Here is a 17,125-nt window from a genome sequence, read left to right on the forward strand (position 1 = left end):
ACTGACATTGCGACCTTTACCAGCATCATCTTGCGTGCCTGACCTCCAACTTTGCAGATGCAGAAACTGAAGCTCAGAGGATGGCAGTGACTTGCCCTGCTAGACTCTGCCAGGGCGAGGTGTGGCCCCGGTCTCTGATTCTGAATCAGGCAGGGCTGGCACTTGACTCCGGGTCTTCCGGCTCCTCAACCTGGGAGCTCTCAGCCCTCCCCACCTTGTTGCTGCCTTTCGGCCACACCCTGGAAAGAACTCTGATTGAACAGGGTGGGTCACGTGCTCTAGGGAGAGCCAGTCAGCAACGGGTCCTTGGCTCTGCCCACCAATTGCAACTCCCACATTAACCTTTAAGGGTACTGGAAGCCCCTTTCCCAGAAGCAGCTGGTGTTTCTGTCTTCCCAGCCCTCCTGAAGGAGGCTTCCAGAAACTCATGCTGAGTGCAGACCAAAACTGCCCAGCTTCTGCAGATTTGCCCCCCAGGCTGCAAGTGGGCAGACAGGACCCCATGGACCACCTGGTTTCCTGCCTCTGGCCTTTAGGCTTTCATTCTCGCACCTCACTTCCTGGCAGGCTTCGACGTGGCCACCCCAATTTTCTGGCAAGAAGAGCTGCCTGCTGGCCCCCAGGCTCGTTTTGTTTCTGGACAGGGCTCCGTGGACTGTCCAAACCCCCTGGGCCTTCTTCTCATCAGCTTCCAAGGTTCCAGAAGGCACTGTGCCTGCTGACTCAGGCCTGGCTTTGATGGAACAGGCCCCTGGAAATACTAGAAGTCCCTAATGGTGGTAGAGACCATGTTCCTGAGAGTTAGAGGGGCACTGGCTCAGGTGTGGGGCTGAGATGTCATTGCTGGGTCTAGGCTACTGAGATAGTTTGGGGAGCAGTAGGCTGTGAGCCATGTGTGAGATTCCTGCCTAAGAAGATGGGATTGACCCAGGGGTGCATTGGGAGGAGAGGCATATATGCAGAGAGCCTGGATGCTGAGTGCCTGTGGGTCCAAGTGGGCCTTGGGCATTGGGTGGTCCTGGCCCCACCACCTAAGGGTGGTGTTGGTTCATCCTGGAAATTCAGTCTGCCCATGTCTGTTCTGACACAGGGTTCTAGAGGGGATTTGGAGTGAGATAAACTGAATTTGAATCCCTGGATTCTCTGTCTTTAAAATGGTGTGTGGATTTTGGCAACTGTGTCCCTCTCCCTGAGCCCAGTCTGACCGTCTCATGCTCACTGGGCATGGTCATGGTCACATCCACCTCACCAGTTTGCCAGAAAGAATAAATGAAGCTCCACATGCCCAGTGTCTGGGGACTCAGTGACCACTAGTCCTTTCTCCTCCATGCTGAAGAGAGTCTTCATTATCTCACCCCAGTGATTTCTGGAGAGGATCTGAATGTTCACACAGGAGATCTGCTATTGGAAGCAAGTCTCAAAGACACCACAGCCTGTGACCTGCCTAGCAGGTCTGAATGTGGGCATGAAACATTCATGCCCATGAGCATGTTTCTCAGCGGGCCTGGTATTGAAAATGACATGGGTGGGAAGCTTTTCTAATTCACAAGCTGGGCCCACATCCCAGAACCTTGTGGAGCAGGAGGAGTCTTGAGAGTCTGGGGAAGAGGACAGATTGTCAGTCCCTTTGCTGGTGAAGGACTCCTGTGCTAGCTGGGATCCCTATTCTTGAAAGACTCATGTACAGGCCATCAGGAAGATCACAAAGTTGTTTATTTTCCCACCCATAAGAAAAGACAGATGCAGGGCACAGAGAAAACCCAGCCATTCCCCTGGTGAACATACTGGGGCCACACACAAACCTAACAGGCTGTGTCTTTACCAAGGGATTTTCCTGTTTCAACAGAACTGCAATTTACCTTCTAAGTGCTCCCCGAGGCATTCTGTCATGATGTTTCTGGGGAGAATTTATTATACACTTATGTGTGCTATTCTATAGGAGCCGTGTCCTTAGAACATATACCTAATTGGCAAAAAAAGTACCAAAATATCAAATTTCATACAAACAGGGCAAGAACTTGCCTTCTTTTGGCATTTGGACTGGCTGCCCCTGAAAAATGTCTTTCTTTCCTTGGTCCTTAGCAAGGCCCAGCCCACAGAGAGAGGGAGCAAAATTTAACCTTTGCATTAAAAAATGAGCAAGTTTTCAACCAAATAGTTGAGCAATTGGATTCATTATTTAAATGCCAAAATACATCAGATGGACTTATTCATCTGGCTCAGCTTAATACATGTTGAGCTAACACTACAAATACATAACATTAAGAAATGTCTGAGGGGTGCAAACAATGGCTATTGCTGCATAGTTGATGGCAGCAATGACTTGGCCTGGAGGTGCACCCTTGTCTGTGCCACAGACCAGTCTTCAGAACCAGTACTCAGAGATGAAGATGTGGACATTGACAACATTTCGGTGGGAGACCACACCCCCAACCACGTAGTTCATCTCCAGCTTCAGGACTGCATGAAATGGGCCCACGATGGGCCGCACTTGGCGCACAACACCTGGGGAGAGAGCAGAAGGTGTGCCGGAAGTTAGCAGGGACCATAGCAAGCTGGAGATCTGAGAAACGATTTCCCTTAAGGAAATTCAGAGCTAGACGGGCCTTAGACTTCAGAGTCCCATTCTGAGCCAGATGCTCAACTGAGTGACACCCCCTCCAAGTGGGCTGCGCTTTCACCTGTAGGGACTCATTACTTCATGCACAGCTCAGACTGTAAAGGCCGCCATAAACGTGGGCTATGCAGTGGGTGGCTCTGGAGTCAATGTCAGCTCCTGCCCTCTCAGAGCCCAGGCTTCCTGCTCTACCACCATCTACCTGACATGATTTGAAATCACCTAGAAAAGATCCTGCCTGGTAGACACCTGTCCACCTCCTCTTCCTCCTAGGAAGAAATGAAGAGGGTATACCCTCTTCCTTATGATGTTAGGACCTCAGTGGAGTCCTGGGTCTCCCTTCTCCAAGCAGAACAGTTCCCACTGTCCATGGCACATGCCCCTGGACCCCTTGCTGTCCATGCCACAGTGGAGGGTGACACCCAAGCTCATTGTTCAGTGTTTGAGGTAATGAAATCAAGAGGTAGCTCAGGAGACAGAGGCTCAGAGCTGCAGCAGGATGACCAGGAAAGTTAGGAGGACAGGTGTGGAGGAGACAGGTATCAGTTCCCGGGCATTGCAGGGGGTGGCAGGGAGTTCTGTGTGGACTAGGGAAGGAACCAGACAAAGGCCATATGACCAGTGGCCTACTCTGTTGAGCTCAGAGGACAGAGCACAGACAAAGCTCAGCGGAGGAAGCAACCCCAGGCACTACAGTTTTCAGGGGAGCAGCTCTCTTCTACCCTGGGCCTGGCCATCTCCATGTCTCTGGGCCAGGCCCTGGTGGCACCCGCTTGCCTCTGCAGGGCACCCAAAGGCTCACAGAGAACTCTCCCGCAGTCTGGGATGGGACTAGAGAGAGTGCTGTCATCCTCACTGGACTGTGGAAAGACTGCGGCCCTTTCCAAGCCTCAGATTCCTCAGCAAGCAAAGGATACCAAGTCTTCCTGAGCTTTTGCACCTGATGAGCAAACAGGACACATCTGCCTGCACATCTGCACTGCACGATCCAGATATCCAGCACCACATGTCCAGGCATCAGTCCAGGTGTGAGCATAGACATCTCTGCCAGACCAGGGGGCCTAGCAGTTCGCCTTCCCATGGGCACAGGCATTGCTCAACAGGCACTGGGCAACAGAATAACCACCAAAATCCTGGGTGCAAAGCTGGGGGAGTTACAAACAGGTAAGTGCTGTGCTCTGATAGAAGCCTGAGCATTGCCCAGCAGTGGCAAGATGGAGGTGAGGCAGGTGGGGGGAGTCAGGACAGGCCTCTGGGAGGAAGTGCCCCTCCGGCAGAGGAAGCTGCATGAGCCAAGCCTATAGGCTGAACCTAGGGCCTAGGGCAGAGCAGGCACAGGACAATTGATGTTGACATTTATGAATGACTGACCTCCCAGGTCCCTTCTCCATTCCACAAGCTCTGGCATTAGGATTGTGACTGCAGGGTTGGGCTGGTAATGGCTTAACGACCAGCTCTCTGACTATACCGTAGACCAATTACCACAGCCAATTTCAAGGTATCAATGTATCAGTGAAAGTGAAGTTGGGGACACAAGTGTACAAGAAGCTTTCCAGAGCCAGTGTGAGCTAGTGTGAACGTGTGTGAGCTGGCTCTGGCACACCCGCTGCTCAGATGGTCTGTGAAAAGCAAACATGGAGCCTGTAGCTTCACAACCACATGGTGAGAACCAGTACCGATTGCTACAGACCGTGGATTCCAGGCCAGTTTCAGCAGACAGAGCCTCTGCGGGCTTAGGAACGCACAGGACAACCTGTCTGGGCCCTTGGTGCCTGGCATGCAGCAAAGGCTCGGGAAAACTGAAGGGTCTCGAAGGCCTTCTGCATCAGCAGAGAATTCTCAAGTCAAGAACATCAAGTTCATGCTCAAATTTGGGTGTCATGTCCCCCCTTTCAGTCTGGGCTTAAGTTTCAAAAGTGAAATGCCCAGCAGCCAGAGTGGAATTCCATGCTATTCCCTAAGCAAACATGGGCTTTAGCTCTGATGGAGAGATAAACACAGGCTTCTGCAGGCTGTCAGCACCCTTTCTCTGCCTGCTGCCTGGCGATGACACTGCAGCTTTGTCCTGTTTGAAGGCCCATGAACATCTTCAGCTCCCAGCAAAAGATGTGGGAGTATCACTACCCTCAGTTTACACTGAGGACGGGGTCACTGCTGCCGACCCTTCCCTGGGCTGGGTCTGCCTGTCGGGGTCAGTGTGGGCTCACAGATGAACCCACACATGTTCCCATGACCCCCCAACACCTGTATGTTGCCTTTTCCTCTCCCCAGGCCTGAGGCTAATGATGGCACCCCCCAGCCACAGAGGCCTGGGCTGCCTGCTGCCTTCACTTATCCTGGGTGCAGAGAAGGTCCCAGCACTCAGGGGTTTGGGGCTCAAAGAAGAAAAGCAAGAAAGCCTGGGTGAGCCTGGGAAAGGCCCAGAGAGGGAGGGGTGGGGACCCCTCTACCAGCTACAGCAGACAGGACTTTATTTCTATTACTCTTGTATTTCTGTAAGCCATAAAATTTTTTATATAATACTATATAATTATTATAAATTTAACCATATATTATAAACATATGTACATATATTAAAATATAAAAAATAATTTATATGTGAATTTTATTACAGATAAAATATGTATTATATTTCGATATGTTTTATAAGTTTATATATAATTATGTGTAAATATAATTATATGCAAATAATACATAGCTGATATATTATTTGTATAAGATATATTTATATTTATAGTTTATATATTACTATATGTTAATTGCTATAAAATTTATATATAAAATATAAACATGATAAAATATATAGTTAGTATACCATTGTTTATAGTCTATTTTATATATCCTTAGTTAAATAAGCATTTTTTTTTGAGATAGAGTCTCACTATGTCGCCCTTTGTAGACTGCCATAGCGTCATAGCTCACAGCAACCTTGAACTCCTGGGCTTAAGCAATTCTCTTGCCTTAGCCTCCCAAGTAGCTGGGACTACAGGTGCCCACCACAATGCCCAGCTATTTTTTGTTGCAGTTGTCATTGTTGTTAGCAGGCCCGGGCCAGGCTTGAACCCACCAGCCTCAGTGTAGGTGTCTGGTGCCGTAACCATTGCGCTCCGGGCGCCAAGCCTAAATAAGCATTTTTTAACAGCAGTGACAGCTGGCATGCTCTGTGTGCCAAGCCCTGGCTAAATGAGAATGTAGAAAAATCAAGGGTCTCCTCTGGGGGTCAGTCTGGGGACTGAGAAGGAAAGAGAAGTGTGAACAGTGAACTTGGTGTGGGGACAGGGACCTGCCACGGTCATTCCAAATGGACTCTGAGACCTGCAGGGCACTAACCAACCTGGGGCTGACCCCAGGTGAGTTCTTTAACCTTTCCGAGTTTCCATTTCCTCTTCTGTACAGGGATTAAAATTAGCAACCTTCAAAGTCAGAAAGGAAAGGAACTTGAGGCCAGCTTTTTTCTCCCCTCCCCACTTCCCTGCAGAAATGATGGCTGGCTACGGAAAAGCACCCCATGGTTTAAACGTGGTCTGACTCCCAGTCAGAGTGTGCTGAACCCCGTGCATTAGCAGCACACAGCAAGTGTGAGATGTTTCTCTCAGACTGACTTTTAACTTCACGGGAAGGAAAGCCCCAAATGTGAAGAAAGTGTTTGTACCTGAATATGCCCTATCAGGGCACATCTGAAGCCATTCCAGAATTGGCTTCCCTACGCCTCCCCTCCAACCTGAAGTCCATGTTGCATCTCCCACTGACCACAGCCCCACTCGGTCTAGGGCTCCCGTTCCCAAACCCCACCCTTTCCAAGGGCTGCCCCCCCTGCTCCAGCCTACTAGCCACATTTCTCTGAAGCTCAGGGTTGGGGGGACATGTTTACTTCATCCCCAGCTAGTCCAGCCCTGTCTTCCATCTCCTCACCTTGACCACACCCAGACCAGGGGTCAGGGAAAGCTTCACAGAAGAGGACCTGAGAAGTCCAGTGGTGTCCAGTGCCTGGCACTTAACAGCTGCCCAAGAAATGTCTGTAGAGCCAAGTGGTTGAGTCTGATACTACTTCTCTCTTCATAGCTTCCCACCTACAGTCACCCACCCATCAACCCATCTGATGCAGTCTGGAAGTTTGTCCCCTCCAAATCTCATGTTGAAATTTGATCCCCAGTGTTGGAGGTGGGGCCTGGCAGGGTTTGGGTCCTAGGGGCTGATCCCACATGAATAAGTTGGCCCTTTCAGAGGCAAGCAGTTCTTACTCTATTAGTTCAGGAAGCACTGATTGTTTTAAAGAGCCTGGTTCTTCTCTCTCTCCCTCTCCCTCCTTCCCTTCCTTCCTCTCTGCCTCCTATTTCCCCTTCTGCCAGGAGCGGAAGCTCCCTGAGGCTCTCACCAGAAGCAGATTCTGGAGCCGTACTCCTTGTACAGCCTGAAGAACTGTGAGCCAAATAAACCTCTTTTCTCTATAAATCATCCAGCTTTAGATAGTCCTTCATAGAAACACAAGCAGACTGATACTCTACCATTCATCCATCCACTCATGGCTGCTCTGAATGAGGAGTTTTAAGGAGGAAGCTTTAAGCTCCTGTGCAGAGGAGCTGACAATTTGATCGGGTTTTAAAGTACAAGTAGAAGCCGAGGAAGCAGAAAGGAGATGTGCAAAGCCCAAACGTGGGAAGCTTCAGGCCAGTTCTGCGAACAGTGTCAATTGTGCCGGTGGATGGGGACCAGGACGGTGTCTCCTGGGTTCCTCCCCACCACTGTTCTTTCAGAGCCACCGACAACTTCCCTCTTGCAGGGAGGTGAGAGAGAGGAGGGAAAGGAAGCAGAGAACACTCGCTGCCCACAGGGGGCATCACAAAGCCTCTGCCAGGGGCCTGATTGAGTCTAGGGACGTTCACTTGGCATCTGCCACGTGCCCAACACTGGGATCCCCGCTTAGGTCCTCTTTCCTGAAGTCCTCCCTGGTACCCCGAGTGTCACTTGGCCACTGTGACACTGCATCATCCGCCCATTGCAGGGGCATCTGCAGTCGGCCCCGCCCCACCCCCCAGCGGGGGCAGGGCATGCATCAGGCTCATCTCTGCTCCACTGCCCCCAAGACAGCGCCCGGGCAGGCACACAGCAGGTTCTCTGCCACAACTGCTGAGTGAGCTGAAGGCAGAGGGAGGAGAAAGAAGGAAGGAAAGAGGAAAGAACAGAAATCAGCCCTCGAAGCCCCACAATCTAGGAAGGAAGACAACACTTTGTCCCGAAGGAAAGAGGGGTGAGTGCAGGCTCTGAGCGAGAGAGCTTTCGTCTGGAGTAACGGCTCTCGCAGCAAAACACGGGACAGAGGGAGGCGTGTTTCCACCACGCCTGGCTTGTCCGTCTTACTTGCTAGGTGTTTACCTCCCCGCCTCTCCAAAGCCCCAGAAAGAAAAAAAGGCCATGGTGGTGAGTTCAATTGTGTTAATCTCCCAAATCCTCGTCCTTGGCATTTCTGCTTCGGGTCTCAGACACCGCTGGTATTCCTTGGCGTGCCTGTGCCTCTTAAAGATATAATTAAGCCTTTTTTCCCCTGTTGAAAAATGTAGGTCCCCTTAGGCACTTCACTTTCATGTCTTGACTCTGCTTTGCAAATGCAGCTGATGTGCAGGGGACCCCAGGTCCTGAACACCAAGCACGCGGTCCGGTGGGGAGAGCATCACTGGCTCTCAGGCTCTGAGGGTCACGTTCTTGGCCACAGAAGCCACTCCCTGCTTCTGCTATTTGAAGTTGCATTTCACTGGCCATCAGTTGATGAAAATCAGCCCTGGGGGGTGGGGGTGGCACTCTGAATGAGTCTTATGTCTCTGACTCCAGACACCATCTCTAAAGAGTCCTAGGGCTTTGGGTTCCTCGTGGCTCTGCACAGGCCAGCTGTGTGACCTTGTGCAAGTCATCTTCCACTCTGAAGTTCGGCTTCCAACTCGAATCTTGTGATTTTAACTGACAAAGGGTAATGGAGTGAATGAAGTTGTCAAAGAGTATTTTAACAAACAGGATGATGAACCAGGCCTGTATAAAAGCTCATACCAATGGAAATTCACTGCATTTTTTTAAGAGACAGCAATGCGAGTTGGTAAAAGCAGAGGTAAGACTTTGAAAGCACTGTGTCAACATCATTTGAAGAATAAGAAGATGTCCCTAATTGAAGTCAGAGTACACAGTGATTTGTTTCCTGGGCTGTCATGCTTCCCTACTATCAGGGAAGGCCGCAGGGAAGGGCACTGTCTTGGCCACTGTTGAATCCATGATTCTTGGAGCATAGTAGGTCCTTGGTCCTACTTTGCATCCGACACATTACAGGCACTCAATAAATGGCTGTTGAATGAATGGGTGAACCAAGATTAAAGTGTTAAGCAGTTTGTAAAGCTGAAAGTTATCAGCCACAAATCAAAGTATTGGGAAAGAACGGATAGTAGCCAAAGGTCACTGAGATTTCAGATGTCAACCATGAGGAAGGCGAAGGGCAACAAATGAGAGCCAGGCCTCCCTGTCTGGCCTCAGGGGCCACCACGTGGAGCCAGCCCTGAGCAGAAGGGAGGGGGGTGAAGTGTGGGCCTGCGTGGGCAAGACGCTGGAGCAGGGAGGCCGGGAGCTCAGGAGAGAGCCACGTGAGCTTGGCCACCACCAGCATAATGGGCAACTGGAAAGAAGCAGACAGCCATCCGGATCTCTGTGGATTTCCCTGGATAGTGAGCACAGTCCCTGCAGGACAGGATGTCCAGCATAGACCAAAGGCAAAGACGAAACCTCAAGTTCGGGAAGAAATTCTGTTGTACTTGCAAAGCACCGAACTGGAGTATGGAAGAGCCAGGAAGAGTGGCTGGATGGGAAGGGGAGTGGGGACCAATGACCCCATGTGCCCACTATGTTGTTCAGTCCCCCTCACAGTGCCGTGTGGGGAGAGATTAGCACCTTTCTTTCCTGGGGGGTGGGGGTAGGATGAGACCGTGCAAGTGGCCTGTCCCAGATGGTAGAGCTGACAGGACTGTGGGTCCCATTCAAGCTGGGACTGAGCCCAAAGCCCAGCTCTTCCCATCCCTCGGCATCTCCTGCCCCCACTATGTAAAGTGATGTACAGGAATCTTGAGGAGCGTACTGCCCTTCACTGAGTCATCAATACATGGCAAGGGTGGCGGAAAGGAATTAGGAGTTCTGGAGTCATCACATCAGGAACTGGTGCTGCACTGAAGGGACTGAGTTCCTGAAACTCTTCTCTGCTTGCCCTGGGAAACCCTGTGAAGGCCAGGAAGCCAGGAGGACAGGTGTCTGGGCTGCATGCTTAGAATACCAATGTCACTCAACATGTCTCAGAGAAACTCATCATCCGTATTTCTTGGTTATGACATGAGATGAATGTACTCCTTTCACTGGTCTCTGGGAGCTAAAGTAGGTGGGTTGGAGGGGACAGCTGTAGGCAGCTGAACGAAAGAAAACGTCCCCAGCATCTGCCTTACCCATGCACTTGGTCATCATAAAGCTCCCTCGCATGGCCTGCTTCCTTCCTCCTCCTCTTCACCACCACTGTCGGCCATCACTACCTTTACAGGTTCAGGGAGGAGGAAACGAGGCTCAGCGAGGTTAAGGGAGCTGCTACCAATCCCACAGCCAGTAAACAGCAAACCAGGCCTCGATCCCACATCCTGGGCCCCTGCCCCTTCCACCAAGCTGAGTGGCCTTCCCAAAGGAAGAGAAGGTCTGGACTGTGTTCCAGAAGGATATGTCATCTGTTGCACCTACTTTACCAATCTGACTTTGTCGGGAAGAATAAGATGTCACTTCCCCTACCTCCATGTGCTTCCCGCCCTGACGTCAGCCCCCTACCCACCTGCTGGAGTCCTCCAGGACCAGACACTGGGTGCTCATGGAGAAGTTAATTAGCCTCAAGCTGGACTTGAAGGATGCAGGGCCTGGCAGGAAGCAGGCCAGGGAAGGTTTTTGTGCATTGAGAACACAGGGCAGGACAAAAATAAAAGAGAGATGGGTGAGGAGAGAGGCTGAGGAGGCAAGCAGGAACCAGGCCAGGCTGCGATCCCCCTCTTGGAGCTGGGGGGAGTCATGGCTGGATTTTGGTAAGGATGAGGCACCTGTGGTTTGTTAAGCCCCATCACTTGCTTCTCCTTTCCTTCCCAACAGGTGCCAGGAGTGAGCCATGACATGGCAGAAAGGGGCTTCCTGCAGGCAGAGCCCAGCACAGAAGCCTCCATGCTGGAGCACGTTTTCTATGCCCCGTCATCCCCATCACTGAAGGATGCAGGCCTCTTCCAGCACTGGAGGGGCTCAGGGAGTCCTCAGGGAGATCTGACCCGTGGCTACTGCACATAGATTATACGCCTACTCTTCTGAGCAGGGGACCCTGTTCACAGTTGTCAGGGACCCAGAGGTGACAACTTTGAGACTTCAGGACTGGGCGGGGCCTCAAAGATTGGAACTGTGCCCTGCTTGATGTCACCAGGAAGGTCGGCCTCAAGTCCCAGCATGCTGTGTACATTCTTAAGTCACATCACCTGAGCCTGGAATCTGCTTTGTGCCTCAGTTTCTGCAGCTGGACAATCACCTATGGGGTTGCTATGAGGAACAAGTGACATAAAACGTATATATAGCATGCTTGGAAGAATGCCTGGCCCATGGCAAGGGCCATGTAGAGTTTGCAGGTTATCTGAGAACTGTGATGCTTCAGGCTCTCAGCCTTGGCCAGTGAGTCCATCTGGAAACACCCTACATCTTCCCCTGCATGTGGAGACTGCAGGAGATGGCCTCTGTGCTGGCCAGAGCTAGTGGGCCTTGAGGTCCTTTAACATATCTAAGGGTAGTCAGTGAGGCTGGCAAAGGATTCAGATTGCCAGGCTCTTTTTCTTTCTTATTTTGTACAACATGCCTGTACTGCTGTTTGGCTAAAACATTTCATTTTTTAAAAAGAGAATAATTTATGAATATGCCAAAGATATCAATAGCTTTTTAGAAGGTGCAGGCCAGCAGCAAAGAGGGTCACAAATCACTCCTTTGGGAAGCTCAGGAAATGCTAAGGGGCTCTCAGCTTGTTTTAACCCCGTGGTGAGCCTCAGAGTTAGCAGCTGTGTGGGGACCTGCCAGGGCCTGGATTTCCTCCTACTGGGTGTGTCTGCTCTGTGTGCTCAAGAAGCAGGACAAACAGGGTGACAGAGGGGTGCCTTGTACAAATGGGCCCCTCCCTCAGAGGCACATCCCTCTAGGAATTCAGTGTGGTACAAGTGAAAGTCGAGCACCAGCCTCCCAAACCCCTGACTCCTGGTGTTTCCCTCTTACTGTGTTCTCCCCACAGCACCAGCACTTCCCTCCTTCTGTTCATAGCAGACTTTCTAGAAGGAGGTTCCCGTAAGTGGCCAAGTGTCTTCCTTCCATCCGCCCCACTAAAACAGCCTTGTTTGGTGAATCCTTGGACCTCTGACTTGACAGGTTCCTCGGGCCTCCTCTGTCCTGGGCACACAGCAGGCCCACACCTTCCTTAGGGACTTTGCATGTGCTGTTCCAGCTCCCTGGAGTTCTCTTCCTCCAGATCTCCATGGGGGTCACTTCCTCAGCTCCTAGATCTTTGACAAATGTCACCAACCACCAGATTTAAAGTCGTATTGGATTGCCACCTCACACCCTGCCCCTGGTCATCCCCCGCTGCTCCACGCAGCACTCGCCACCATCTGACAGTGTATCTGTTACGCTTGTTTCCTGTCTGCTCCTATCCCTGGAATAACAAGTGCGCAGGGCAAGGATTCACATCTGTCCTGGTCACTGCTGCATCCCTTTGAGCAGGGCCTGCACCCAGGTACACACTTTATTTGTTGAAAGACTTGAGTATGAGGAGAGCCCACTTGACCACCCTTAAAGGAGCCCACAAAGGAAGAAGCCACACATGCGGCCTGTGGGGGGCCTGGAAGGCATCTGAGAGGAGGCGACAGCTGATCTGGGCTTTGAGGGATGAATAGGGATTTACCAAAAGGAGACAGTTGAAGTCTAGGAGCAAAAAAAGAGACCATGGAGGTTCAAAGTCTGGGGCACAGGCTGGTGGGGCTTGAGCACAACAGCGGGCAGAGGAGGGGTAAGATGAGAGAAGCCGATCTGGAGGGCGTCACCTCTGCCTGGAGCCCAGGCGATCCCTAATGCTGGGCCCCCAGGGTCAGGGCCTGCTCTAAGGGGTGCAGCAGTGACCATAATGGACAAACAGACGTGAATCCCTACCACGTACACTTTTTATTCCAGAGGGTAGAAGCGGAGGACAGAGATGGGCAAGGCTGGACTGAGGGCGCCTCTCTGGCCTGATGGACATGGAAGGTGGGGCTTAAAACACCATAGCAACGCTGGCTGTGGGTGATGAGGAGGGCAGCAGCTGAGTGGGTGTCTGGCTTCTGGCTTTAGGAACTGACTGGCTGAGCACATTTTACCATGACACCAGGTTGCTGAGAGAGATGTTGGATAGGCTTGGCCAGGTGAGACTGTCTGGGAGGCAGGGACCTGCATGTCTGAGAAGCCCCCCGCGTTGGGTGCGCGGGGGACGGTGCAGGTAGGGGCTGAGTTCCCAGACAGCTCATGAGAATGGCAGCATGCCAGGGTCCCAGGACCCACGGCTATCTTTATTAAGAGGCCACAAGAGAGCCTCTTGTCCCTAGACTCTGCCCACATGGCCTGGCCCCAACCCCACCTGCCAGCTGTCGGGTGACCTAACTTCCCCCACCCACCGGCATCCTGGGATCCTGGCTGTGAGCAGAGTGATCAGATGCACTTTCCCACCTGTCCCAATGCTACACCTGTTCATGACCCCGCTCAGCAAGTCACGTATCTGTGTCTTTATGCAGCTAGGATTCACAGTCCCTGGTGACTCAGACATGAGTCCATGGGGACCAAGTAGGCATAAAAGATGGAAGTTTTCAGATGCCTGCCAGGCAGTAAGGCTCCCAGCCCAAACCTTAGTGAGCGCTATCTCCCATGAATGGGAGCGTGTCTTGAGCGTGGCTATGACAGCCCATCTGTGGGACACCACGGATAGCAGTGTAACCTCCCAAACTCTTAGTCACATCATTTCATCTGAGCCCCATTAACAAGGCCTGTGGAGAGGGGTGCAGCTGACGTCCTGGGGCTCAGCAGGGCAGGGTTGCCTCCCCCCGCCACTGTTTCCTTTAGGGGCAGCTACTACAGGGGCTGCAGGGCTGCAGAGCAGGCCTCTCCCCGCTGACCCCACCTGGCCGGGTCCTGGGCTACACCTTGAGGTTTGGTCCAGAAAGGTAGTCTGGGGTGTGGAGTTTGGTCCAGAAAGGTAGTCTGGGTAACATGGACAGCTACCTTCTGGCTGAGGCCTGGCCCTGAGTGGATGCCATCTGTGCCACTGCAGGTCCAGCCCTGGCTGTCCAGGGCTGCCCCTAGTGGCAGCAGGAAGGTTTCTGGGACTGTAGTCCCTGTGTGCCCCTCAGGTGGGCTCAAAGCAGAGACTGTGCCCTGTGATACCCCCCAACCCATGGGAGACTGGCCTGAGCCTTGGGGTGCCAAGGGGGCTCCCAGCCACGTGGCCAGGGGTGACTCTGAGAGTTTCTACATCTGTGAAACCAAGGGCTGCTAATCCTCCTGGAAGCACTTTGGAGGGACGACAGCTGCTGGGTGAGCAGCTACGGTCGGCGTAGCACTGGGCTGAAGACCTGCGACACCTCTGCTCCACAGGGTTTCATGTGGGGCCCCCAGGGAGCACAAGGTGTTCATTCCTTTCTGTCCCTCTGCCTCATCCCCTCCGAGACCCTCCTGCCCTGCCTTCTACCTCCCAACAGCCCCAGCCTAGAGGTGGAGTTAGGCCGTAGGCATCCCAGGCCTGCAGGAGGCTGGGCCCATCGCCCTGGGAAACCACTTGGCTGCTGGCCAGGGCGTAGCCCCCCGGGTGACAGGACTGTGCCTCCCGGAGAAGAGAAAGTGCCTAATCCCCAGGATTTGCCGTGAAAGCCGGGACAGGGCCAATCACTCATTGTCAGGCAGGGACGGCTGTGCTGTTGTTTTTAGGTGGAATTTCTGAATCTCATTTGTAATGTGTACTGATCCTGGGCCAAACTTTTCAAACAGGGCTGCAGGTTGGGGTCAACAGTGCATATTTAACCCCTTAACAGGTAATGATTTTAAAGACGTGATCTGAGCCTTGTTCGCTGGGATGTCGGATTGTCTCAAGCTTTGACTGAGGCCTTGCCTGGCCAGGAAGAGAGGTAGTGCAACTAGGTTGGTGTCTCCACTCACAAACCCTCCTATCACGGCCTCTGTGTACAGCTGAGTAGGTTGTGCACTGCACTAAGGAGGCTGGGCCCTACTAAGCTGTGAATTGTACCCCTAGGGTTTTGCAGTGCACAACACATCCAGCGGTGCATGGCAGCCCTGCCACACACCACTTCTCTCTCCCTCTGGGACATCAACAAGGACAAAACCAACCCCTAGAAAAATAGCCCGTTTAGCTGTGGGAACTCACATAGCAGGATGTTAGGGACGCTGCTAGGCAGCTTGTTAATAGCAGGCTCTGTAGCTTCTACGTAAATGTGTTCCTCAGCACCCAGGGCAGGCCTGGCATAGAGCAGCTGAATGAATAAGATAATTCAAGGATGACAGGACTTGGAGGCACTACCTGCTTCCAGCCAGGCCAGACCTACCAGCTCAGGCTGAGACACACCTGCTGAGCTCCCAAGGCAGGGGGAGCTGCTTCTGGCTGAACACTCTGGGCACTGACCTGGTACCTGGCTCTGGCCTGCTGTTTCCTAAGAGGGCTCTGGCTGCCACCTACCCTCCAGCTCCAAACTGCTCCCTTCCAGCCACTCCTTTATCTTCCTAACAATCTCTGCGCTGGACAACTCTTAGCTTACGTTAACGTACATTACCCTGGTCCTTGTAACTACCCAAGGCAAATATTATTATGGCCATTTTTCTAAGAAAACAGAGGTTTGGATGGGTCAGTTAAGCTGCCTTAACACAGCTGGAAATAGGACAAAGCAACAAGGTCAGAAGAGCTGACCCCTGAAACCCAATCGCACTTTGCCCTAAAGGGCCACCTCAACCATTACTGCTTTTCAAACAGTAAATTTAAAATAGGGTAATAATCCTTAGATACTAAAAGATGAAATTAGAAACACGATTTAAGAATGTAAAATGCTGTGGCTACCTTTCGGGGGCGGGGGTTGTAGGAGAGTGTCGGTGCTCCTACAGTGGCAGTGGCCAAGTTCAGAGGTGCCCGTAACTTGCCTTGGCACAGGTAATGCAGGGAAGAGACCAGTCAAGTTCATGTTAATGGAGGGGCTTTGGGGCAGCCTATTTGTTTCGTTTTACGTTGCCTCCACATCCGTTTTGAATACACGCTGGACTTTCTCATAACAGATTCAGGGCTGGGTCACCCTGGACACATGTTTCCATTTTTCACCTCCTTCCAGCTCCTTAGTGAGGTCCATCCAGAAATCTGCCTCTCACTACTGACTCCTGGAGACCCACCACAAGGGACAGCCAGACAGAGCCCAACTGATTCACCCTAAGGACCCCCACATCTTGCACATACTGCCCAGACATGCCACAGTGACCTCCTCTCAGTCCCAGGATGACCCCACAGAGCTCAGGCCTGCTGGCTCCAAACCCAGCAATTAGAACTCTTCAGAGGAGATGTGCCTGTCTTTCGCCCAGGATGCTAATAAAGGCTTTAATCTCACAGGCCCCCTCGTGTGTGCTCCCCATGGTGTGTCCCGATGGCTCCTCCCTCCTGCTGGCCCTCTCCCCTCAGTCTGTGAGTAAAGAGCTGCTGCGCCGTTCCGTGTGTTCTGCCAGCTGCCTCCTCTGTGTCTCACCCGGCTAGAATTTATACAAGACCAAATTAGAAGGAATAGGCCACACACGGTGACTCACTCCTGTAATTCCAGCACTTTGGAGGCTGGGGTGGGAGGATCCCTTGACGCCAAGAGTTTGAGGCCAACCTGGGCAACATAGACAGATCCCCGTCTCTACAAAAACTTTACAAGTTGGCTGGGTGTACTGGCACAAGCCTATAGTCCCAGCTACTTCGGAGGCTGAGGTGAGAGAATCAAGTGAGCCCAAGAGTATGAGGCTACAGTGAACTATGATCATGCCACTATATTCTAGCCTGGGTGACACAGAGAGACTGTCTCTAAAAATTTAAAAAAAAAAAATTTTTTTTAAAGAAAGAATTGACATTTACAAAACATTTGTGTTTCCATTAGTCTTTACTTTCTGCACACCTACTGTGTGTGACAGGCACTGCTAGGTGCTTTCATGTAAATCTTTTCATCAAAGTACTTCCATGGGAAGTTGTAATTGGGGGTTTCCTTTCTGAACGTAATATAGGTAACTAACTGTAAGGTGAGCAGCCAGTCATTCAATCCCTCGTGCACTCAGACTTTACTGGCTGCCGTGGTGCTTGGTCCACCTTACCCCTGCTGGGAGCTGAGGACACAAACCCTTCAGCTTCAACCCTGCGGCAGCTGGGCCCCTGCAACTTTCTGGGAGGCA

At 51.9% G+C, this 17,125-nt stretch overlaps 1 protein-coding gene across 1 annotated transcript in view; it reads right to left on the minus strand.

Moving 5' to 3' along the window:
- Positions 1-1,691: 1,691 nt before the first annotated feature.
- The window catches only part of FBLN1 (fibulin 1), a 73,549-nt gene continuing 58,115 nt past the window's right edge, over positions 1,692-17,125 (minus strand). The window contains exon 17 of the mRNA XM_053582562.1: positions 1,692-2,505. Coding sequence (XP_053438537.1) covers positions 2,366-2,505 — 140 coding nt within the window. The 3' untranslated portion in view covers positions 1,692-2,365. The remainder of the gene's footprint in view (positions 2,506-17,125) is intronic.

This window comes from Nycticebus coucang, chromosome 3, assembly GCF_027406575.1.
Source record: "Nycticebus coucang isolate mNycCou1 chromosome 3, mNycCou1.pri, whole genome shotgun sequence".
Taxonomy (NCBI): domain Eukaryota; kingdom Metazoa; phylum Chordata; class Mammalia; order Primates; family Lorisidae; genus Nycticebus; species Nycticebus coucang.